Source organism: Triticum dicoccoides, chromosome 2B (genome assembly GCF_002162155.2).
Source record: "Triticum dicoccoides isolate Atlit2015 ecotype Zavitan chromosome 2B, WEW_v2.0, whole genome shotgun sequence".
Taxonomy (NCBI): Eukaryota; Viridiplantae; Streptophyta; class Magnoliopsida; order Poales; family Poaceae; genus Triticum; species Triticum dicoccoides.
In genome coordinates this window covers 46,199,630-46,224,166 of record NC_041383.1, presented here as the reverse complement: position 1 = coordinate 46,224,166, position 24,537 = coordinate 46,199,630, and the positions used below count along the sequence as shown (strand labels likewise).

Genomic DNA, 24,537 nt, shown 5'->3' with positions numbered 1-24,537 from the left:
GTTATGTTATATTACATGGATAGTAAGAAACATCTTCCAAGGGGAATAGTTCCGTTAGGGGTTCCTTTCCCTAGGTGCGCATGCATCAATGTACATGTCCGGACTGCAAACAGAGATGCAGGATAAAAAACTTCTGGGGGTTCACGTTGTAATAAACGAAAAAGAACATCTTTTGTCCATCGACCGAATATTCCCTTAAGAACGCTAGCTTTCGGCTTCACCCAGTCTGAGGTACACATCCGGCTCAACCGGCAGTAACAATCACAGAGGTGCTCCCCTTATGCCCTAGCCGAATTAACAGGGACGTAGGGCATAAATACAAGAGCCGGGCAACCCAGCATGGCCACATCTTAAGTCATATCGATGCATATAATGGTGAAGAAAAGGCACATGTGGAAAAAGAACGCATATGTGATAGGCAAGAAGCCATGGAAGCAATTATTTTTAGCTTCCGTATAGGAAGCCCCCAGGTATAACTTACACACATAGTGCGGTCGGAGCAATCCGGGCATCCGCACTATATTAAGTAATTTGTTCGAAGAATGAAAGAGAACGAGAAAGGAAAAAGGGAGAGGAACATAAAAAAGGAGTGGTAAGGAGACGAACACTAAGTTCGGCGTTTAGGCGTAGAATCTCCGGAGCCTGGCCGCGTTCCATGGGTTCGTCTCGAGTCTGTTATCGGATGCATTACATAGGCGGTATGCTCCTCCGGTGAGAACCTTGTCAATAACAAAGGGGCCCTCCCACTTAGGTTTGAGCTTGTCCTTCTTCTTCTCCGGTAGGCGTAGAACGAGTTCGCCGATATTATAAGTTTTGGCCCGCACTTCTCTGCTTTGATACCGTCGAGCCTGCTGCTGATAGAATGCGGAACGGGACTTTGCGACGTCGCGCTCCTCCTCCAGGGCATCTAAGTTGTCCTTCCAGTCTAGCTCGGCTTCCTTCTCTTCGTACATGCGTACAGGACGTGAGTCATGTATTATATCGCAGGGTAATACTGCTTCTATGCCGTATACCATGAAAAATGGTGTGTATTCGGTGGTGCGACCATATGGCGTTATGAAGGCCGTTGTAGCTTGGTCAGACTCTGCCATTTTTATTTGATGGTATCCAGAGTATGCGTCGAGGAAACACAGTGAGTCGTGTCCTGCGGTGGTGTCGATGATTTGGTCGATGCGAGCGAGGGGGAAGGGATCCTTGGGGCAAGCCTTGTTGAGGTCTTTGAAGTCGATGCATAGGCGCCAGGATTTGTCCTTCTTTGGTACCATTACCAGGTTTGCCAGCCAGTCCAGATGCTTGATATCTCTAATAAATCCGTCCTCAAGTAGCTTGGCTAGATCTTCTCCCATGGCTTGCCGTTTAGGCTCTGAGAAGCGCCTAAGAGTCTGTTTGACTGGCTTGTATCCTTTCAGTATGTTGAGGCTGTGTTCGGCCAGCTCGCGTGGGATGCCCGACATGTCAGAAGGATGCCAGGCGAAAATGTCCCAATTCTCGCATAGGAATTCGCATAGTGCGGCGTCCATTGTGGGGCTCAACTGTGTCCCGATGGAAGCTGTCTTCGTGGGGTCCGTTGGATGGACCTGGAATTTGACTATCTCGTCTGCGGGTTTAAATGATGTGGACTTGGGTCGTTTGTCGAGTATTACGTCGTCCCTGTCCACTGTGGTGCGCAGCGTTGTTAGTTCTTCGGCTGCTAGGGCTTCAAATAATGCCTCGAGGGCAAGTGCTACAGTTTTGTTTTCGGCGTGGAGTGCGACGTCCGGGTCACTGGCTAGAGTGATGATTCCATTGGGTCCGGGCATTTTAAGCTTCATGTATCCATAATGGGGTATAGCATGAAAGCTTGCAAATGCGTCCTGCCCTAAAAGGGCGTGGTATCCCCTGCTGAAAGGAGCCACTTGGAATGTGATTTCTTCGGACCTGTAATTCTCCGGGGTGCCGAATACTACATCGAGTGTGATTTTTCCCGCACACCGTGCCTCCCGACTGGGTATGATTCCCCTGAAGGTGGTGCTGCTCTACTCAATGCGACTTTTGTCCATTTCCATCTTGCGGAGTGTTTCTTCATAGATCAAGTTTAGCCCACTTCCGCCGTCCATGAGTACCTTAGTGAGCCGAAAGCCATCCATGATTGGGCTAAGTACCAATGCGGCAGGTGCCCGGACTGTCTAGGATTGGGGTTCGTCACTGGCACTGAAAGTTATAGTAGTGTCGTTCCATGGGTTTATTTTTGCCACGTGGTAAATTTCGGCGAGATTTCGATGGGCTCGCTTGCGCCTATTATTTGAGGCGAAAGTCTCGAAGACTGTTAGTACCGTATTGTTTTCCTTGGCGGGATGTTGTTCTGCTTTATGGCTTTCAAGAAGATCCTCGCCACTTTTTGCTACCTGCCGGAGTATCCAACATGCTCTAAGGCTATGTGTTGGTGTAGTGTCTGGCAAGCTGTGGAGTTTGCATGGCCCATTGAGCCATTCTTCTAATACAGTTCCACGCCCTGGGGTGGGCTTTGGTTTCTTGGCGATTGGATCGGCTGACTTACGAGAGTTCGCCCGTTTAGTTCGGACAAAGGTTTTGGTGAGAGCCGGACTATCCCAAAATTCTGTTTCGGATTTCCAGGTACTTTCCATCGCATAGTACTTCTGTACTATGGCTGCTAAGTCAGCGAAGTGCACTATGTTACGGCGACTTATAGCATTAAGGATTCCTTTGTTCGTGCAATTTTTGCAAAAAATTGAGATTGCGTCCTTCTCGCGACAATCCTTGACCTTGTTTATCACAAGGAGGAATCTGGCCCAGTAGTGATGTACTGTCTCTTGTGGCTCTTGTCTAATATGGGAGAGACGGTTTAAGTCCGGGTGGGTGGGTGTAGTTGAATCTGGATTCTAATCCGATCTAACGCCCTGGGCAGGGGAACTCCTGGGCTCGATGGCTCGGGTTCCGGGATGTCGCCCGATTTCTCTGAACCGTTGCCCGATTCTAAGCTCGGGGTCTGGGTCGTTTCCTCCCGCAGACGGGTATCCGGCTCAGAGAGCTCGGTGATCCGGACATAGTTCGTCCTCGGAATATAGGGCCGGTCCATATGTGGCTCCTCCACTACCGCTATCTCGTGGGTGACCGGCGGGGATTTAATATCCCTCTGGTCGGGTTTAAACCCGATCCGGTCATAGTCTGTAGTGACTCCCAAAGCGGCGATGCGATCCAAGAGCTCGTTAAGGGAGAAGAGCTCTATTGGATCCATCTGTTCGGCGAGTTCTGAATTGACGTGGAGGTTATTCATGATGACCCGAGAGGTCATCGTCAGCGCGACAGCCGATTGGGCGGCCATGACGAAGCCACCTAGTTGGAGAGTTTGACCTACAGCCAGAGCTCCCCCAGAGGTGATGTTGTCCTTGACAACGAGACGGGCCATCGAGCCTTGCAGCGACGGCACAGAGGAACTCTCAATGAAAGCACCAATGTCGGTGTCAAAATCGGCGGATCTCGGGTAGGGGGTCCCGATCTGTGCGTCTAAGGCCAATGGTAACAGGAGGTAAGGGACACAATGTTTACCCAGGTTCGGGCCCTCTCGATGGAGGTAAAACCCTACTTCCTGCTTGATTGATATTGATAATGTGGGTGTTACAAGAGTGGATCTACCACGAGGTCGTAGAGGCTAAACCCTAGAAGTTAACCTATGATGATTATGAATGTTGTGATCGTCCTCATACGGACCAAACTCTCCGGTTTATATAGACACCGGAGAGGGCTAGGGTTTACATGGAGTCGGTTACAAGGAAGGAAATATAATATCCGAATCGCCAAGCTTGTCTTCCACGCAAAGGAGCTTCCCATCCGGACACGGGACGAAGTCTTGAGTCTTGTATCTTCATAGTCCAACAGTCCGGCCAAAGTGTATAGTCCGGCTGTCCGGATACCCCCTAATCCAGTACTCCCTCATCCACCTCCCCGGATGAGGATCCGTCGTCCATCTCGTCGTCCCGCCGGTCCAACCGCCCCATCCTCCACCTCCAAGGAGCTGCTCTGACGATCGCCTCGTCTATCGCGGCTGCTCCATCCCCACAACATCGCCTTAACCTGCTCCACCGGAACCGCAGCATCCTCACCGACTCCTTGGACGAAGCCGAGGCCTACTCGGCGCTACCAAAGAGGTTGTACACTCATTGCATCGCACCTTCTCCTTAACTCGACCTCCCGGCGCCGACGGTGCTCCTTCCCGCACCCCCATGGAGTGGCAACATCTCCATGGCGGCTCTCCCCCAGTGCGAGGCCCCTTCGGCGGCGACGTCCATACCAGCCGGATATGTTGCTGCTCTGGCTCTCGCTTTCTCGCTCGTGCTGCTGCTGCTCCGGCACTCGCTCGATCGCTTGCTCGCCCAGCTGCTACTGCTCTGGCTCTCGCTCGCTCGCTCGCGCTACTGCTGCTGCTCTCCCCCTCGCTCGTGTTGCTGCTCTACTCCAATTTAGCTACACTTCAGTCGGCTGAATCGACTTTTGGCTTAGTCAATTTTCAGGGGGTGTGGGGTCTCGCCGGAGTTAAGGAAGAACCACCCGCGGCGGAGACGGGGGCTCGCCGAAGAGGTACCCCACTATCTATCTTAGGGTTCAGGGTGGGGGCAGGGAGCCTAGAGGGCCGACCGGGGCGGCGGCAGACCAGCGGTGGGGAGTTGTTTCGGGGCGGTGAGGCGGCGCTAGGGCCGGCGGTTCGGCCGGTGGTGGCTGGCGGCTCAGGGGGGTGCAGGTTGAAGATGAATTGTAGGCCCTCCCGAAACTACATGTCAAATGCCTCTCTGCTACCATTGCATTCAGTTTCAACAGTAACATTCAGATTCCATAGTAAATTTCAGTTTCGACAGTTAAGTTCAGAGTCAACAGTTTTTACCTCATCTATTGTAGTCAGATGGTTTTCGATGATGTAAATTTTACATCTATTTTACATCATCTATTGGAGATGCTATTAGAATCCCACTTGAGATTGACGATGTTTGTCTTGTGCTGCTTCAGCCTTGATGTCTTACGGCTCACCGGAGCTGCTCCAATGACAGAACGATCCATCACAACAGAGCAGTGCCCTGGATGCCGTCTACAGATTCCTCAGATCTTCCTCCACACCTCCGACAGCCACCTCTGCCTCAACTGCTTCAGCGACCAACCCAATGATGCTAAGGTCGACACGGCTACGGCAAAGAGGTTGTACACTTGTTGCATCACTTATTACTATACATTCATGTCAATCCATTAGGGCTATTTTGGTTCAACAGAAAAACATAGCAATAGGGAATTTTCCAATGGCACTCTACTATTCAATTATTCATGCATTTTGTTGAAAGGAATGAAGCAAAACATCCACCTGGACCTACTTTTCAAAATCCTATGGATGAAAACAAGACCAAGTGCATTAGTGGCAGAATAAAATTCTAACTGTACACGCTTTCATATGGTTTTACTTTATTTTGGCCATGTTTCTTTGCATTCCTCTGCTCTTCCAATTCCTGTAAATCAAACACCCAAGTTGACAGAAATCATGTGTTTACAAATGCTCTGTTTACCATGTGCATTCCTATCCTATTCTGGTGTTTTTCCTATCCCTGCGTTTTTAGAATCATGCAAGCCAAATGAGCCCTTACATAATTACTTCGGTTACAGGTAGGTGTCGAAGGGAACTTTGTGTGGTTTGTCCTGCTCCTGCCGCGACGTCGTTCACCTCACCTGAGCTGCTCCATCGACAGAAGCATCCACCAAACCAGACATCACGACTCCTGACCATCTTTCGCCGCCTCATATCTCCTTCCCTACCGTCGGCACCCACCGCAATGGCATCACCATCATCGACTCAGCAGATGAACCTGAGGAGTACACGGGTCCACAAGAGTGGTTGCACTCTTTTGTTTCTGCTTATGTTATGCATTGCTTAAAATTACCTGCTACTTTATCATCCTGTTCACCTCTTAGACTCCAAATCAGGTCCAAATTAATGTTCAAACTTGAGTTCTAAATTAGTTGTGGGGCACATATCGAGGAAGCAATGAATAGTATCTATGTCTAATATCTGGTTCACCTAGGGTATGCCTATGTTGTTCATCTTGGGTGGGAAACAAATAGTAAAGCAATCATCATCTGTCTTTTTATTAAATTAAAGCAATCATCAGCCTGCTATCATTATTTTTGGATCCATCCACTGGTTGTTACCATCACTCTAAATTTCTGCATGCTCTCCTTACATAATCTCACCATATTTTTTTTGTATGCATGTCAGATATTGTACACAGTCATGCTGAACATGTAGAGAAAAAGAGAAGAGTTTTGCGCGGCAATACAATGTCATGCAGACATCGCTCCATGGTGGGTTCAATGGCAAACCCTCCCCACCCCTCTCCAGATTGTAATCCAGAGGAAGATATCTGTTCTGAGGCGGATTCAGACGCCGCTGACCACTCCTATTTACCCCCCAAGGTGTTTGCTCTACCTTGGCATGATGATGTTAGTCATATCATGCATATGTTGCCTTGCAGTGCCTACTTTTGACATCATATATGTCATCTGCTTAGTTTAGACATGTTCTGTAATGCCACCCACTACTAGAGAAAACCTTACTGGTGGCGCTAGTTTTTTACATACCAGTAGCGCGGGCACCCGCACTACTGCTAGGGCGCTACAGGTATTATTTAACAGTAGCACGTTTCTAAACAAGCGCTAGAGCTAAAATACTTAGTAGTAGCGCCTATTTTTTCACCAATGCTACTATTATCATCACGTAGTAGTAGCGCCCTCTTTTCTCCCCACGCTACAACTAAGTAAATAGAAATAAAAAATAAAAAAAAGCAGTCAGGTGCAATATTCATGGAAATCAAGACAAGTCCAATGCAAATAAACTAAGTTCACAGAACCATCTCACAAACATTAACGACAGTACCACATTTAATATAACCACACAATCTCACAAACTCATATATAGTAGTCAACAATGCATGGATAGATCATAGTTGATAAGTCTACTAAGTAGTCATACTAGCATATATATGGTTCAACAGCCACACGCATGCATATGTAGTTCTAGATGATATCGATGACGACCATCATCCTCAAGCCTGGGCGGTGGGTGTTCCATATAGTAATTAGGATTGTCTGTCCAACATGAAGATTCTTGCCGACGAGGAAGCTCTTCCACCCAACTGAGTTGAAGTGCGTGCGACCGTCCGTGTCCATGCTGTACGCACAAGTGGTGATGGAGCCCCTTGCAGTAAGGCGTATTCCAGCAGAGCCTTCTTCATCAGGCTTGATACCACAACTCTCAGATAGGCTCTTTGGAAATTTCTGAATAAGAAAAACATATCAATTAATAAGTAGCCTCACACATTCTACACTATCAAAAGACAATACTACATTTCTGCTAAGCATGAATTCTACTAATAAGTATATATGGATTCTACACTATTAGCAGTTCTTTGGATTCTACATGAAGCATATATATCATCGGACTCTACACTAAGTATATATATCATCGGACTCTACACTAAGTATAACAATAAAGCATATAAGATTCACTAAGCATATAAGATTCACTAAGCATATATATCATCGGACTCTACACTAAGTATAACAATAAAGCATATAAGATTCACTAAGCATCGGACTCTACACTAAGTATAACAATAAAGCATATCATCAAATTACTCTAAAAACTACAGTAAATGCAACATACCATGATACGCCAATCAACCATGGTACTTGTCAGACGGGTCACGAATGGCACCCCGACGAAGTCAGCACGTGGTGGAATGATGTCCCATAGGTTGCACACCTCCTCCTCGCTCAACTTCATTCTCTGAGCTACGATGGCATCACCGAGTGAGTCGTCATCATCCTCATCATCCTCATAATCTTCTGCTTTGTTGACATAAATCACGGCTAGCATGGGTCTTTCTGCTCTGAAGGAGAAGCTGATCAACTCACCAAAGGTGATACGCATGTGGGCGTTGAAACGGACCCATCCATCTCCTCCCACCTGCGTCATCTTTCGTCCTTTCTCGATCTCCATAGTGTAGGGGCCCCCAGGAGCCTCAAAGGTCACAGATTCTCTGGTCAGATTGTTGAATTCTGACCTCACATTGCATGGGATGATCTGTGTGCAAAAAGCAAGATGATATATACACGATGCATTAATGCCAATAACACTAAAAACAAAATAGTAGTTACTAGTTTCATATAATTTATTACCACCACATGAAGAAAACTAGACTCGAAGTAGATGCCGAACAGCGTGCCAGTTGCAAGGCTGCTGGCGCACCTTGACTTGCACCATCGACATGGTGGTGGTGATGGTGGCACCATTTCCCTGAAGCAATATGATTAAAGGATTAACAATCCAAAAAGTAAACATAAAGTTTTCATAGAGAATACACATGAGATTCACATGGCAAGCAAAATAACAACTAAATTGTAGTTCATTTCAGACAATAACCTAATAGAGATCATGTAACCCAAACTGAGCCTAATAATAAGATAAATGGCATATTGCCATTATTGCACAAGCAGACAAGCAAAAGTAGTTCAATCCAGGGGAACACTTTATCTATTCCCACATCCAAAAGTTGAACCAGCTTAGAATCTTCCAAAACACAATAAGTAAACATCCATTCCACCTTTGGCATCAGATGCACAATAATGAAAACTATAAAAGGCAAACACCCCCTTTTCGATCAGATACAACTCTCTGTCTATCTGTGTTTTATTTTTCTAAAATTTACCAAAAATGGGCTCACTAACAGCATCATAACAACTTGGCAATTTGAGCATCACCACATACAGATACTCTCTTTAACCTGGAAGAGTATCGAATCAAGCATTGATTTTTACATGAAACCACATAACAGTGAAGGCTTCTTGGTCATATTTATATGCATCAACAAAGAAGCTAGTGGATCAAATTCACACATAGGGTAGCATTCACGACATAACCCTAGCAGCCAAGAATTGAAACCCAAGTTTCAATTATATGTGCTAAAAGTCTCTACTTCTCTAGCTACTTCTTTCTACTCCCTCCTAAGTTTTGGTGAGAAACAAAAAGCCTCTACTTCTCTCACCTAACCCCTCTCACTACTCTCTCCCCAATCACGCGAGGAAACAAGCCTGGAACACGTCGCATCGAAGCGCGGAGCCACCGTGCAATCCCTAAATCCCAAAACATGGCGAGTCGCCGCGGCAAATCATGTGGTGCGCGCAGGGAGGAGGAGGTCGAGGGGGACTTATGGGGCTGGAGCGTCGGAGGAGGCGCGAGGCGACCGTGCTGGTGGCGGCGCACGGCACCGTCGACGAGGGTGAGGCGGCCAGGGACGAACCCTAACCGCGGCAACATAGTTGGGCGGAGGGGATCTATTGTGAGAGTGAGGGGGTGCGGGGGTGCTCGGCCGGTTTTCTTTTCCTCTAGTAGTAGCGCTGGTTAGAGGCCGGCACTACTGCTAAGCCCACCAGCTGTAGCGCCCGTTCAAAACAAACGCTATAGCTAAGTGGACTACTGTTTTTGCCCTGCGGCCCAAGTAATAGTAGTGTGGCCCAAGCTAACAAGCGTTGTTGTTATATATTAGTAGTAGCGTGTATTCTGTCCAGCCCTACTGGTAAATACTAGTAGCGTGGGGTCATAAACAGGCGCTACTGCCAAAATTCTATGTATAAGCATTTTCCTAGTAGTGACATGTTTAGTTTCTATATCATATATGGGAATTATGCAGTCTCATGTCTTTTAGCTAGCCATAATACATGTGAAATGTGCAATGCCATCCTGTTTAACCAGACATCATATATTTGAATGATATCTTGCCCATCCTTTTCTTCATTACATTTCCATTTGTCGACAATGTTTGTACATTAAACTACTCTTCCTGTGAATAAGCCATTTGGGTGGGAGATGGGAAAATCTGGAGTGAAAACAAGGCCTTCAGAGCAGACAATGCTACATATCAAAGCAGATCTCTTGTTGGGTCCCGATAGCTCCTTGGAGATGGATTCAGAGACAGATGACCAGTCCTATTTCCCCACCGAGGTGTATGCTCTAACTTGGCACGGTTATACTGCTCATATCATGCATATGGTGTCTTGCATTGCATAATTTAGACATCATATACACAATATTCAACACCATGTTCTTAGTTCAGACATCATATCGAATGCCCTCTATTTAGCATATAAATCACATATGTGAATTAAATGATGCAATCCTGATTACTTAGATAACATGTAGGTGAATTATGTCATGTGACCATGTTTAGTTATTCATCATATCTTTGAATTATGTTATGCTATGCTATCCAGTTTAGATAGACATCATATATATGAAATTATGTCATGCTATCCGTTTTAGTTAAACAATATACATGTCAATTATTTCATGCCCTTTTTTTCCATACTATCTATTGCATCTGTCTCTCATACAATGTTTATACATTCAACTATGTTTCCTGTTTATCAGCCATTTAAATTGGAGCGGGTGATGCCAGTATCTAGCGGACTAAAAACACGGTCTTTAAATAAAATAGTGCTACCTCTTGGTGGAGATAGCACCCCGGTTGTACATGCACGAGAACCAGCGCTACCACACATAACCCAAACTCTCGCAGATTGTACCCCTACTGGGATGGACAGAGAACCAGCTTCACCCAATCTAACCCCAACCCCAGCAGATAGTAACTCAGTTCCTGTTGACACAGCAGCATCTCCACCACAGAGCTCCCAAACAAGAGCAGTTAGTAAGGCAGCTCCAGTGCCCAAAGGGCCAGTACTACCACGGCGAACCCCAACTCCACCAGTTAGTACGCCTATTCCTGTGGAGGAAGCACAACCAGCTAGTCGTAGTTTAGCATCTATCGCATTTGATGTTGTTAAATCGTATGTGTGTATCTTCCCATCTTGGAAATATTATACCGAAGATGAAGGAAAATGCCAGTTGTAGGTGTTTGTCCAGGAGTTATGTGTAAGTAATGTTATTCATGGCAATTACTTTGCTTTGTCCCATACATCCTACCTCCATGATGGTTATAATACAGCAAATTTTCCCATTTTTCTCTATAGAGAAGGACCGATTTGGAAACTCGGGATGAGGTAACCTGTGCTAATACCTCTGCTATCTTCAAGAATGCTTGGTGGCAGTATCAGAATTACCTAAAGAAAACATACTTCACCGGCAAAGAAACTCGTCAAATTCACTTACGTTCTCCTGAGACACATTTACTGGACGATGACTGGGAACGTCTTGTTCTGTACTGGTCCCGAACCAAGAATGTGGTAAGGTCTATGAGCTCATTTTCTATTTTGAAGTACTATATTCTTGCGTCTTATTGTACTCTGTTCATGTAGAACAAGTGCCTAAACCTGAAGAACAACTGTTCTAATTTAAGATTCCATTGCTATCATAGTTCAAAAAAGTGCTAGGCGTTAATTGTGCGTTTTGCCACCGCCTTGCGCTTTACTGACCAAAGTGCATGCTTATGCGCAGTTATGCATAGATTAAGCGTAGTTATGCGCAATGCATTTTGCCAACGCCTAGAGCCTAGGCGTGCTTAAGCGCTTGCTTAGGTGCGCCTTTTTTAACTATGATTGCTATCGTGCATATTGCTTTGCTCTTGTATCACTGTATTTACTCATACAAACTTATTTTTAAATTAAAGGATCCAATCGGAACTCCAATGGCACAGCAGGTATGTTCACGCATGTTGCTTTAACAGGTTTGCTCTTATCAATAGCTCTGTTGATTTCAGTTTCAATTGTGTATACAGTTGACTTCTCATATCATGCACATTACTAGCATCACAACAGAGCCAATAGTGTTGTTGTACATGTAGACCCGTGGTACCCATCTGAAATCTTGTTGTGTCGTGCAGTTTCCCACACTTTGTATTCTTTCACTGTTTCTTTGTCTTGAACTGATATGATTTTAACCGTGTCTCTATTTTGATTTGGCAAGACAATGCAGTGACCATAGGACATAGATATATGTTTATTTGATGCTTTTATTATGTACTAGTACTTGGCAATAGAAGACTTGGTAGTTTAATCCTGTCCACCTTACTAATGAACTAGTTCACCGAAATGAGTTTCATATACTAGTACATGCTAAACCTGTTATGTGTCTGCTTGTTTCTTCTTTTAGAATGCTGACAGAAATTGGGGAAGAGTGCCTTATTAAGCAATGGTAAAGGAAGTAATGCAGATAAGGTTCAGGATAGTGAAACATCCTTGTTGGTCTCCAACAAAGCCGATAAAATAGCTAAGGAAGACTATCTTGAAGACAGTGAGACAACCCCAAAGTCATGTCTTGGTTTAGTGTTCGAGTTACTGGCCACTACCGCTTGCACAAGCTATTCAAACTCACTGTCTGAATTAGTTCGGTTTCTTGAGTCTCAACTACAAGCTGAAAGACATCGATCAGATGTGCTGCGACAAGAAGCGGAAGGACTGCGGAAGTCCCTGGAGCATTCAGATGCATACTTTCTGGTGCAACAGCAAGCGTTGGAGGATTTTAGCACCAAACAGGACAAAGCTAATAAGCTTGCTAAGCTTATTGCTAGCATGGTGGATACCCAGGATAATGTTTCTTGAGCTCTTTTGAAGTTCTTTCAGTTATGCTCTTGTTTTTTTGCCGCGTTTATTTGCACTGGTGGCCAATTTTGACGGCCAGTGTATGTAATATGCTGCTTTGTTCCCTATATTTGCACTGGTGGCGAACTTTGATGCCCAGTGGATGTAATATGTGTAATAGCAGTAATAGGCTAGCATTAATTGCTTGCTTATTTATTTCCTTATTGTCTTGTTTAGTTGTTTGCTTGTAGTCACTGCAGTTCTTTTTTTGTGTTTTTCTAGTGGCCACAATAACCTATTTTTGGAAACTATGCCAAAATAATCATGGCAACACACGGACTATTGTAACCATGGGCCTCCTGCGGGCCGTAGGATCCATGGGCCTTCTACGGGCCGTAGGATCCATGGGCCGTCTACGGGCCGTACGATCCATGGGCCTTCTACGGGCCGTACGAGATCCATGGACCTTTTACGGGTTGTAGGATCCATGGGCCTTCTATGGGTCGTACGATCCATGGGCCTTTTACGGGCCTTCTACGCGGCGTATCATCATTTCGCCAATCATGGGCCGTACTATTCGTGGACCATAATGGGCCGTTAATAGGTCGTATTTGATAACTCTATGAAAACAGCCCAATGGGTTTTTTTACATGAAAATGGCCCAACATATTAACGGGCCACAAACGGGCCGACTGTAACGACGGGCTGAATTTGGCCCATAAGAAGAAAATGACAGTAACGGGCCTTAAGTAACCGAATGCTGGTAATGAGCCCAAGAATAAATGGGCCCTGAGAAGGCCGAAAGATAACTTGGGCTGGAAACGGCCCAATGGAATAATGGGTCGTTAATGGGTATAAAGTGATACACTGTTCATTATGAGCCAGTTTCACCACGGGCCGTTAATGGGCCAAGAGTTACAAAGGGCCTCATATGGGCCGAAAGTCGTCATGGGCCATACATGGGCCAGAAGTTAAAACGGGCTAGAATCATATTGGATGGCCCAGATGACGCTACTGGGCCTAATTCGGAGAGGTCGTAACGGGCCCTGGGTTAGCGGGTTGTAAATGGGCTATATGCGAACAGGCCGTTAACAGGCTTTCCGTGGGCCGGCCCGCCACCTTTTGACCAAGTCAAACGGGCCGGCCTTTTCACAGGAATGGGCCTATGTTGGGTCGTGCCACGTGTCGACGTATCATAGGCGCCTTGGGTCCAATGAGTGGACGACATCTGTCCCAACAGTGAGCCCACACGTGTTTTCTCCAGCCAATGATGATTTTACACGTGGAAAATCCCCATTGGTCGGGGCTGTTAACGGGTTATCGGATCCAAAATGGACCCGATAGCTTAACGGCATTCCGTTACGGTGGATGCCACATGTCGGTCACGCTTGACGAAAGCACTTCTGTGACGCGCGATTTATCGTCATGGAAGTGGACACTTCCGTGATGATAATTTTGGTAATGTCATGGAACACTTCTACGACAGCACAGGTATGACTATCTTGATTCTGTCATAAAATCGTCATGGATGTACATGCATGACAAAAAAACGCGACCTACTATGACAAACACGTATCATCACGAAAGTGTATTTTTTTGTAGTGTCAATTCCAAGAAGGATTTGAACTCACAACCGGGATATATCCCGTTCTTGCCGTCTTCCAAATCACGGTGAGAACTTAGCCTACCTCCAAGAGATATACATTTGCCACCATCTACAACGGCTTCATCCGCGAGACTAAGATCCTTGAACAATGGTGTCTTGTGATCCCGCCAATGCTTCGGCCTCCTTCGCTGTGAACGGGAAAAAGAGATGGATTGGTCCATTGTCTCTTGCACATGATATTTGTCGAGATCACCCACATTGTTGTCATGGAGATCAACTTCGTTGTCATCCTCCTTGTACTCATCATTCTCCTCTTGAAAAGCTTCATGTTGGTTGTTTGAAATCGGGCTCAATGTTGGCCAAAGTTGTTGTGTCAAATTAGGTTCATGGGTGGGGGAGTACTTGCAACCAACGGGGAGGGGTTCTGGTTCAAGTCCAAATGCAAACTAGACTCAACCTTCTTAGAGGCAAATAACTCAAGAGCCTTGTCTAGAGATTCGGCAACCGTCTCCTTGTATGCAACCCAACATTGCTCTGAGTTCACACGCATTGTCTTCCAACGGATGTGCATTCCAAAACCAACATTATGCCTTCCCTCCAACTCAACAACGTCACTTGGGTCCATCTAATTCAAATCCTTCCTCACTTGTTCCAAGACATCCGCATAGCTAGGACTACTCTCAAACACCATGTCAAGCTCATCTAGGTCCGGCTCAACATTGCCTTTCAAAAAGGCCTCTTTATCCACATAATGGACATAAACACATGTTCTTCCCATCCCTAAAATAATCAAAAACACACATATATCCAATAAGTACTTAACCGAATATTTGCATAAAATACATAAGCCCTGACATAGATATGAAACAATAACCCTAGCCCACACTTAACAATAACCACAAACATAACCATATCATAACCCTAACCCTAACCCCAACATAACAACACACATAACCCTAATCCTAGCATAATAAGAAGCCTAACCCTAGCAAATTGGCAAAGAAACATAACATGTTTCAACACAAATTTCCAAATCCAAGACAAAACTAGGGTTTCCCCAAACTAGCACGATTTGAGCAAATGTGGCAATTCCTATGGATGAAAACGAGGGAATCAGAGGTATTTACCTTAACGGAAGGGTTGGCTTCGAAATCCATGGACAAATACTCCAGATTTGCAAGATTTGAGAACGATTTGAGATGGGGAGAGGAGGCGCTTAGCCTCGGGTGTGGGTGGGGGGGTGGGGGCAACCTAAGTGACACATAGACAGTGCAGCGCCTAAGGGTCGAGCGCTGCACTTTACATGTCTGGCACCTAGCCCTTAGGCGCTGCACATTACATGTGTGGAGTCTATCCTTTAGGCGTTGCACGGATGGATGTGGGGCCGCACCTAGCCCCGGGCTGCCATGCTGGCCCAGCATGTGGCGCCGAAGAGCCAGGCGCTGCACAGTGCAGTGTGGCGCCCGTCTGTCAGGCGCCACACAAAACGGTCAGTTTGTGAAAAAAATTCAAGGACAGTTCAGATCGTGAATTGATTTCGCCAACAGGTCAAATATGTGTTTTTTACCTCCCATGAGTGGTGGCTTTGTTGAGGATATGGTGTAGCAGGTCAATCACGAGGACGAAGAGAAAAGGGGAAAGTGGGTCACCCTATCTGGTGCCACAACCATGCTTGATGGGGTCGTCAGCAATTCCGTTTAGCAAGACTCTCAAGAATGCCGAGGATATGAGGGCCGAAATCTAGTCTCGAAAGTGAGTAGGGAAGCCAAGATGGCTCAACATCTCCAGCAAGTAGTCCCATCTGATAGAGTCTAATGCCTTCTTAATGTCAAGCTTGAAGAGGAGCATGGTTATTTTTGTGCGGTGAAATCTTCTCGCCGAATATGTCTAATCTATATTTATGGATTCTTACACCCAACTAATTTGATCTAAGCATGCAGCTGGATCAGGTGTGACCAAATATTTTGATTGAGAACTGTTGCCTTCCAGCTTGCAGCTACTGTTGATTGAAGTAGTGGGCGCCTTTTGGCCCCTCAAGGGACCGATTTCCCCCGCTTTAGAAACTTCCATTTTTGGCACTTCTCATTTTCCATAACTTTCCATTTGTTGGCACTTTCAGGTATTATAGTTTCCACCGTAAAATCATTTCCTAGTTTCATGATTGGAAACTTTGGGGATTTCCAAAAAAGGAAATTATAAACTTTTAGAAAAGAACTTCTAGAAATTTTGAACTTTTAAATTTTTTGGGCAAAACTTCCGTCAGCTTTGCAACACTGGCAAAGAGAACCATTGTTGCGACAGAGAGGGAGCAAAAACAATTTTTTTTGAACCTTTCAATTTTCTGAACAAAACTTACATCAACTTTGCAACAGCGACAGAAAGAATGCCGCTGCGACAAGGGTATACCCATGAGGAGAGAAAAAGAAGACAAATTTCTCACTGCCTCAAAAGGCCGGGACATAACACCGGTCCACAAGGGATGGCCTTCCGCCACCGATGCCGCTATAGCTATGTGCAGCACCACCACCACAAAAGGCAGGAAGAAGACCACATTACTACAATACCAACACGAAGACACGCGAAGCCCCACCCAGATCCGAAGGACGCGACACGGCACAAACACCGACTACAATATCCAACACTGACAGCCAAGAGAATGACTGCTCAATGGGAGATTTGTAGGAAACTGTTTCGTCCTGCCTTCACCACCACTAGAGCTAAAGTCATATACAACCAAAATTCTAACTAAGACACCTAGATTATTGTGCACCCACAGAAACAAGCTTTCATGGTTCCCCTTCCTCTCGCCATCGCCTAGGAAACCTTTTCGTCCTGCCTTCGCCTCCACCAAAGCTGAAGTCATGGACAACCAAAATTCTAACTAAGATACCTAGAGTATTGAGCGCCCAGGAAAACAAGCTATCATGGTTCCCCTCCCGCATGGCGTTGCCGAAGCAGGCGACATCGGTGAGGGAACCACAATGACGCTAAAATATGGGTGTGTGCTTGCTCCTCTCATTGGGTCTCCTCTAGCGGTTACACATAGGGTTTGCTTATGTCCAGGTTGATTTTGGTTTTCTTACATTTTTTTTCAAATAATGGTTTTCATAAATTCAAATCAACCCAGAAAAGAAATTCCAATTTTAATTCAATGAAAAATGTTACTTGCAATTTTCCATACACATTTCTAGAAGAACTGGACGTTGCACTTTTTACTAAACTAAAGTATCGCTTTTCAAAGTTGATTGGGACTTTACAAAAATCTCTTGGCTCAGAATCAGGAAAACCGTCACACATATTCACCGATGTGATTGTTTTTTATTATAAATATAAAAAAATTCTTAGTTCGTCTGGCTTCTTTTACATTTGCATGGGTGAACAATTTAGTTAAGAATTATTTAACTCTGGTTCATTAGCGATAATTCATGTTTTCCCTCTAACCACTAGCGGACAAAATTTAGACCCCACAACTCTACGAAGTGCCTTTTGAATTCAACGAACTAGTCAGAATAGTCAGAATGATACTCTTATTGATAATAAAATACACAAGAAACAAGGTTACGGAATGAGCAATCGGCATTTTTACTTTCAGCCCAAAATGGCAAAACCACTCTTATGTGTTACAGCAAACAAATAGTGAATTGCGCACCAGCTACAGCTTTTCCTTTCGCCCCTCTAATTGCTTGATCAAAAACAGTGTCATGGCTAAAACAGAGGAATCCACAAACAGTGTCATGGCTAAAACAGAGGAATCCACATGGCTAAACAATCAGTTGTACAATATAATTGCAGAAGTTGATTCTTGTCTACAAATTACAGCAAGTGGAGCTTTGATGGAACAGTTTCAGAAGCCACTTCATAGACTCTAGCGTCTAAACATACAGTGAGAGGGAAACATTCCCCAGTTACTTGGTTCCTGACTAGGGCCATCCATCTCTCGTTCGGAAAAAATAAAAAACAGGGCCCATCTTGTTTGATTCTTCATTGTCAGAAATCAACTTATTACAACACAATTGCTTGACGCAATCAGCCCAAATAATGTTTATGACTCACCCTCGCATGCAGGAGAGGTCTGTACATCACTAAACACATTAACAGAGCAGAGCATTCCTCCAGCTTCATCCGCGAACGTTATCCTCCTACGTTTCCTCGGCAATTCTGGATGCGAAGCGGCCTTCTTTCCCTCTAGTGTCTGTCATTAAGATTTTAACAATGTAAGCTGATAGTTCAGAAAACACTTCAATACTGTGTATCAAACAATCTTAAAAGCAGAGATACCAACCAATATTTTACAAAAACGATTGCAATCTTTGTTCATTATTGTCAACCATTTCCTTGTAGTTCTCTCCACCTTTAATGCATCCTCAGATGCTGCTCTCATCTGTGAATGATAATTGTAAGATATCAATAAAATATCTGATCAGACTAGAGTTGGGCCTCATCTACTCGTCAAGCAGCTGTGAACTTCAGACAGTTCATATAGTATCATAATTCATCGGTAATTCATGATCTTGCAATATCTTAAGCTCTGATAAGCTAAACAAGGCCTACCTAATTCAGAGGAAAAAAGGTAGACTTGCGCTAATTAATGCACAGACAGGAGAAAGCACATATTAAGCAGGAGTGCATCAATAATTGATAAGGCGTGTGATCTTTTCAGTCCAAACAGATGGTTTACATGAGAACCACAAATGTAAATCAATAGTAATTCTGCTGTACAAGAAGAAACTAACTTTGTACAGATCATAGCATCAAAGTACTAGTAACACAAGGAGCTTTAGCCTTATATTATGTACTATTATAAACAGAAGCAGCTGACAGAGAAAAAACAGAGGAACGCAGAAGACAAATCTTAAATACATATTTTTGTGCTCCAAATCAACATATGGTGTAACTTACCAGACAACAATTTTTGTGTTATTGTTGTATCATCAATCGGTTGCACAGCAGTAAAATCAAATGAGCACAGGTAACTGTTATATTTAATAATATCTCACCTCGGCAGTGTTAAAATTAGGAAGCAAAGACTGTGCTTCTGATGACAAATTTTCGTCCACTAAACTTCTCATGTGCTTCAAGCTCCTGATAAGATTTGCTGCAATGCTTTCTATATCATGCATCTGCCTTTGTGAAAACTCAACAGCTTTCTCAGTGTCCAAAAGAACAGATGAACTTGTCAGCTCAGGATATGGGGATTCTGTTGACTTAAGAACTCCTTTCCTTGTAAAGGAGATAGAAGTTCTGCTCTTAAGTTTCCTGTCTCTGGTTAATATAGATCGGTATTGCTTGTTTGTCGTCTGAGGTAATGCTTGACTACTTACATCACAATCTTCAAGATTAATCTTTCTCTCTGAAACGGTAATGGTAACATGAATAATAAGAAATACTATAATAATTAACCACTCTGCAACACTACAAGATGGCATAGATTGCTTACCAAGCCTTTGGACTCCACACAAATCGATACCAGCCAAAGCATTGCAAAACTTCTCCTGAGAAGTTGGTGACATAATCTGAAGAAAATAAAAGGATAGTTTAATGAGAAACTTGTTCATAACTATTCTTTGAAACTTGATTGAAAGAGCTATGCAGACCTTTCTCTGGGACAACAGTTTTCTTGGAGTATTATCTTCAATTGATCCTTCATCAATGAAAAAATCAGACGCCCTAGTTTGCCCATCAGAAATTTCTTGTGTTTCTTCAGGATTAGAGGAGCTATCTGATATTGCATCTCCAGTTTCTCTTGATTCTTGATCATTAACAGATCTACAAATGCCAACATTCATTGTACCACTTAACTGATCAATATCCGTTGATGACCCCTCCATGTTGGCAAGTAAGAGGCAGCCATCATGTGAAACATTTGCTGTGGTTGGTGAGCTCAGAGTCACAACAGTATCTGGAACTCCAACAGAAGTTTTTGTTTCAAAACACTTCCGCTGCACATTATTATTCAGAGCACCATAAACTATATTTTCTAGCCGCCCGTCTTGAGTGTCAAAATTGGCAGTATGAGCCAAATCAAGAGTCTTATCAAAAGCAAAATTGTAGCCTGTGGCTGCTTGTTCAACATTTATATGCAGTAATATATCCTTTGTTTTCACACCATGGCAGACTAGTGAATCTAATTGACCCTCCACCGGCATCTGCACAACCTCCTCATGCGAAGTGCAAATCCTGTCTGTGCTTCCACATAAATCAGGTTGGATGACCACCGATGTGCACCTCACATCTGTGTAATTACTTGTATCATCTAAAGATTTCTGATGGTTGCTCACTTCATCAATGGGACCTAGTGAAGAAAAATTGTTATTAGTCTTTTTTTGTTCCACACTGTCATACAAATGCGCTTTGGCTTCAGAAACATCTGCTTCAGTTGGTTGGGTGATGAAACCAGGCTGCTGTCCACATTCATTATCTTTGATGGGAAACTGATGCAGCACAACAGATGAATGGTCACAGGTGCGTTCTGCAAGTACAGAACAAAAACAATATATATCAATGTTTATGAAAAAGGGATCCAAAAAAGGTTGCTTCAAGAAAAATGTACTAGCTGAAAGACAGAAGTCGCTGTGAGGATTGATCTTCAATATAAGAAAGAACTGGAATATAAGAATTGTATTTTGTTTGGCTAACAATACTCACCAATAGCAATTCTCGAGTGCTCTTGATCTACAGCTCTTCTTTCAAGCTTCTGTGTCACTAAGTCATGCAGCCTTGACTCGAATAGGGAAGTTTGTACAGGACTAATTTCATCTCTCTTTGCTGATGTATCTAGTTTTGTAGCATGTGGAGAAGATGATGCATCCGTCCTTCTTTTCGCCTTAGAAGGGGTTGTCTTTTCTTTCTTCTGTTTCAAAGCAATAAGAGGCTCATCAAGATCAACTTCCTCGTTTGATCTTTCAACCCCAAGACCCCCACACTGAGACTGACCCTTAGTGCCAGATCCTTCAGAAATAGTTTTTGGAGCCTTCTTATTCTTAACTTTCAACGGAGCTCTTCGATCCTTGCGAGGCACACTGCAAAAATCCTCTTCACCGGAACCATCATCAACAGAAGCAACATTAAGTCCCGAGGGTGAAGGAGAGGCAACTTCTTCAGAATCAGTTATCTGAGTCTCGGAATCTTCTTCAGAATCAGTTATCTCAGTCTCGGAATCTTCTTCATAATCATCATTGTATATTACACGGGTGTTCTTGCACCTTTCAGATCTTCTGAGAGTCGAAACTATTTTGTGAGCCAAATCTACAGACATTGTGGCCAGATGACAGTCTACAGATTGAGTGCCTTATTTGTAGCCAAATCTACTCAGAGAAGTGAAGGTTAAAAGGGTCCCTGTAGACATACAAAAAGCAGGTGTTATAGTCAAGTAAATGTCGCGTATAAGCATCAATATCTTCACTAGAAATGAAGTCATCTTTCAAAAACAGACACCGCATTATGATATTCATGCAAGCATCTTTTATGCCTGAAGAAGCACAATGTGTTTGAGAACATTGCAATTAGCTTGTGTGTTCTTCATAAGAGAGCAGAAGAAGAAAAAAGAGCTTAACACAACATAAAAAAGAACAGAACATACAAGTAAAATCTTGTACTACTGATAAACTGTGCTTCCAGTGGGAGAGATGAATTGAGAACGTTGAACAGACAATATGTATAGAAATGTTGCAGCCTTTGACTACTAACAGAAACCACATCCCTGTGGCCGTGAAGAGGGAAGCCCTCAAATTTGTTATCAATAATCACGAATTCCTCAATCAAGCCCCCTGCTCTGAGCTAAGAACTGTGCCCCCAGCGCCTGCTGTCAGGCCTAGGATGCTAGCCAGCAAAAATTACAAGAGTAGTAGCCACGGTAGATTCAGAGTCAACGCAACCCACACACAGATCTACTAGTCCTACAATTCATTTCATCGGCTTGAGATGCGAAAAACAAACGCAGATCTGGACCCTGCAGGTACCTGAACCTGAAGACCCCCCGGCCCCGGGTAAATCGAGGAAAAGCCGCGGGACGGTCGGCGTCGAACTCGAAGAGGGCGACCGCCCGCTCCGTCCGGGGAGGCGCTGACCTTGAGAAGGGATGGACTGAAAGACGGAGGGAGCGGCGGCGGCGAGCAGAGATCTCGGCGTCGGAACTGGAACCCTACTCTGCTTCTCGAATCTGGATATTGCCGTATGTATGAGGAGGGGGGTGGATGAGGAGGATTGGCGCGGAGGGGGCAAAATTTGACTCTGGATATTGCCGGGCGGGGGAAAGTTGCCGCCAGGGTTGGTATTTGTTGGCGGGAAAGGGGAGCGAAATTTTGTGGCGGCTGGCGGCAGCGCCGCTTGGACGCGGGTTTTTTGGACTTCGGCGGAGGAGAGAGACGTGCGTGGGGTGGGGAGAGGGAGGAGGAGAGCGCCCGCCGGGCTGCACGTCAGCCCAGCTCACTTCTTGCGGGCCGGCCCATTATGGGACGCGTTTAAGGGGCGGTTCTGCATTTGTTTTTATTTTTTCTCCTCTTTTTTTTCTTTTTCGGTTTTCAGTTTTTGTGTTCATGTTTTCCTGGGTTCTCTTTGTTTCTTTCCTGGTTTTATTATAATTTCTTTGGTTTTAACAAGTTTTGTTCTCTTTTCCTTTTTCCTTTTCTCCGACACATGTCTACGTTTTTCATAAGCATTATATATTTTTTCGTACATGTCAGAAAAATAAATTATGCATGCTTAATTTTTAAAAAAATACATGATTATCATTTTTAAAAACTATATTTTTCATGCCTACAATTTTAATATACATTGTACATTTCTGTACAGGTATAAAACATTTTATATACATTTAACATTTTTTAATACATTACTAACATTCTTCAAGTAATTGTTTTGTATATTTTTTCAATACATGTTAAACATTTTTAAAATACCCGTTCAGAGAAATGTATGATACGAAACATAATTTGAAAACTACGTGAACACTTTTTTACGAGCCATAACAAAAATGAGCGAGCGAGTGACTGGACAAGTGAGGAAGCGACGACAGCGCTAACGGTCCGGCCCATACGCGTGAGCCCTTTTAGGTAAGACGGATGCTAGTCTATCTTGTTTTTTAGTGTCTTGCTGCTATAGGTTTTTTTTAGACAATCTCGCGAAGCTTTTATTTAAATCGTCACAATGTTTACAGGGACGAAAGATAGATCACCTGGGTCGCCCAACCACACACGACGGCCTACCCCAAGTGAGAGAGCATGCTTCGCTAGATTGTGAGATTGTCAACAACTACCTTGCAGTCTGAGGTTACTGAAACTCTGCGCTCGTAAAGATCGTCCGCCAAGGCTAATGATTCCCGTATTGCCAGCGCCTCCAGCGTCGCAGGGTCATCTATGCCGTGGAAAGTGATTGTGGACGCTCCCAGGAAGATCCCATGTATGTCCCGGCATACTGCTGGCACCGCGCCAACCGGCCTGGTCCTCATAAGCGCGGCATCCGCGTTGATCTTGCAATTCCCCTCTTGTGGCGGTATCCACCTTGCCGGGCGAGGCTGAGCCACCCTGGGCTGGCCCTGCGGTTTCGCCACGGCCTGAAGATCGTTGATAAAGGCAGTAATGAAGCCATTAGTTGAATAAGGCGTTTGATGTATCCCCTCGTAGATCAATTTCCTCCTGGAACTCCAGATTGCCCACAGCGTGACCCCAAGTCTGGTGAAGTCCGCATGCGATAACGTGTTGTTCAAAGTAAACAGCCATGTTTTGGCACAGGCATTATCACATGTGCTCATTTGCTCAACCAAGCCTTCCGGTGCCAAGGACCATACACTTCTCGACGACACACACTCGAGCAAGGCGTGCCTCCAGGAGTCCGTTGCCCCGCACAGCTGGCATGCTGGCGAAGTTGCCATATGGCGGTGGTGTAGGATGTCATATGTGGGGATAGACTCTCTCGCCAAACGCCACAGGAACACACGTATCTTGTTTGGTACTTCTGTCTTCCAGAGGGACGACCAGCTTGTACCTTCATCGTGGTCAGAAGTGCCCTCAGTGCCGTACAGCCAATTCTCGCGGTTGAGCTTTGTGTTTTGTATCATGCGGGATGCAGACCTGACAGTAAAATTACCTTTCTTTTCTCTACCCCAAGCCCAGAAATCTTCCACTTTCCTGGTGCACAAAGGTATCTTCAATATGGCCTCTGCATCTATGGGGATGAATATGGACTGAACTGCCTCCTCTTTCCAAGTGGCTGTCGTCGCATCTATAAGTTCATGAACTCTGGTTGGCGGGTTGGCAACCAAGGAAGTGATTGGCCGTGGGACCTCTTGCCTCGGGATCCAGTTGTGTTCCCATATAAGCGTGTGCTCTCCTGTCCCAATTCTTCTAATGACCCCTTGCTTCATTATATCC

General features: G+C 44.7%; 1 protein-coding gene across 1 annotated transcript; it reads right to left on the bottom strand.

Annotated features, from left to right (window-relative positions):
* Positions 1 to 17,928: 17,928 nt before the first annotated feature.
* On the bottom strand, positions 17,929 to 22,510 carry LOC119362029. The gene is made up of 7 exons (XM_037627200.1): positions 22,129 to 22,510; positions 20,816 to 21,505; positions 19,765 to 20,639; positions 19,608 to 19,683; positions 19,168 to 19,520; positions 18,453 to 18,551; positions 17,929 to 18,362 (listed from the first exon to the last, which is right to left on the bottom strand). Exons 2-7 carry the CDS (start codon positions 21,423 to 21,425, stop codon positions 18,213 to 18,215), a joined length of 2,163 nt encoding a protein of 720 aa, XP_037483097.1. The 5' UTR covers positions 21,426 to 21,505; positions 22,129 to 22,510; the 3' UTR covers positions 17,929 to 18,212.
* Positions 22,511 to 24,537: the final 2,027 nt, after the last annotated feature.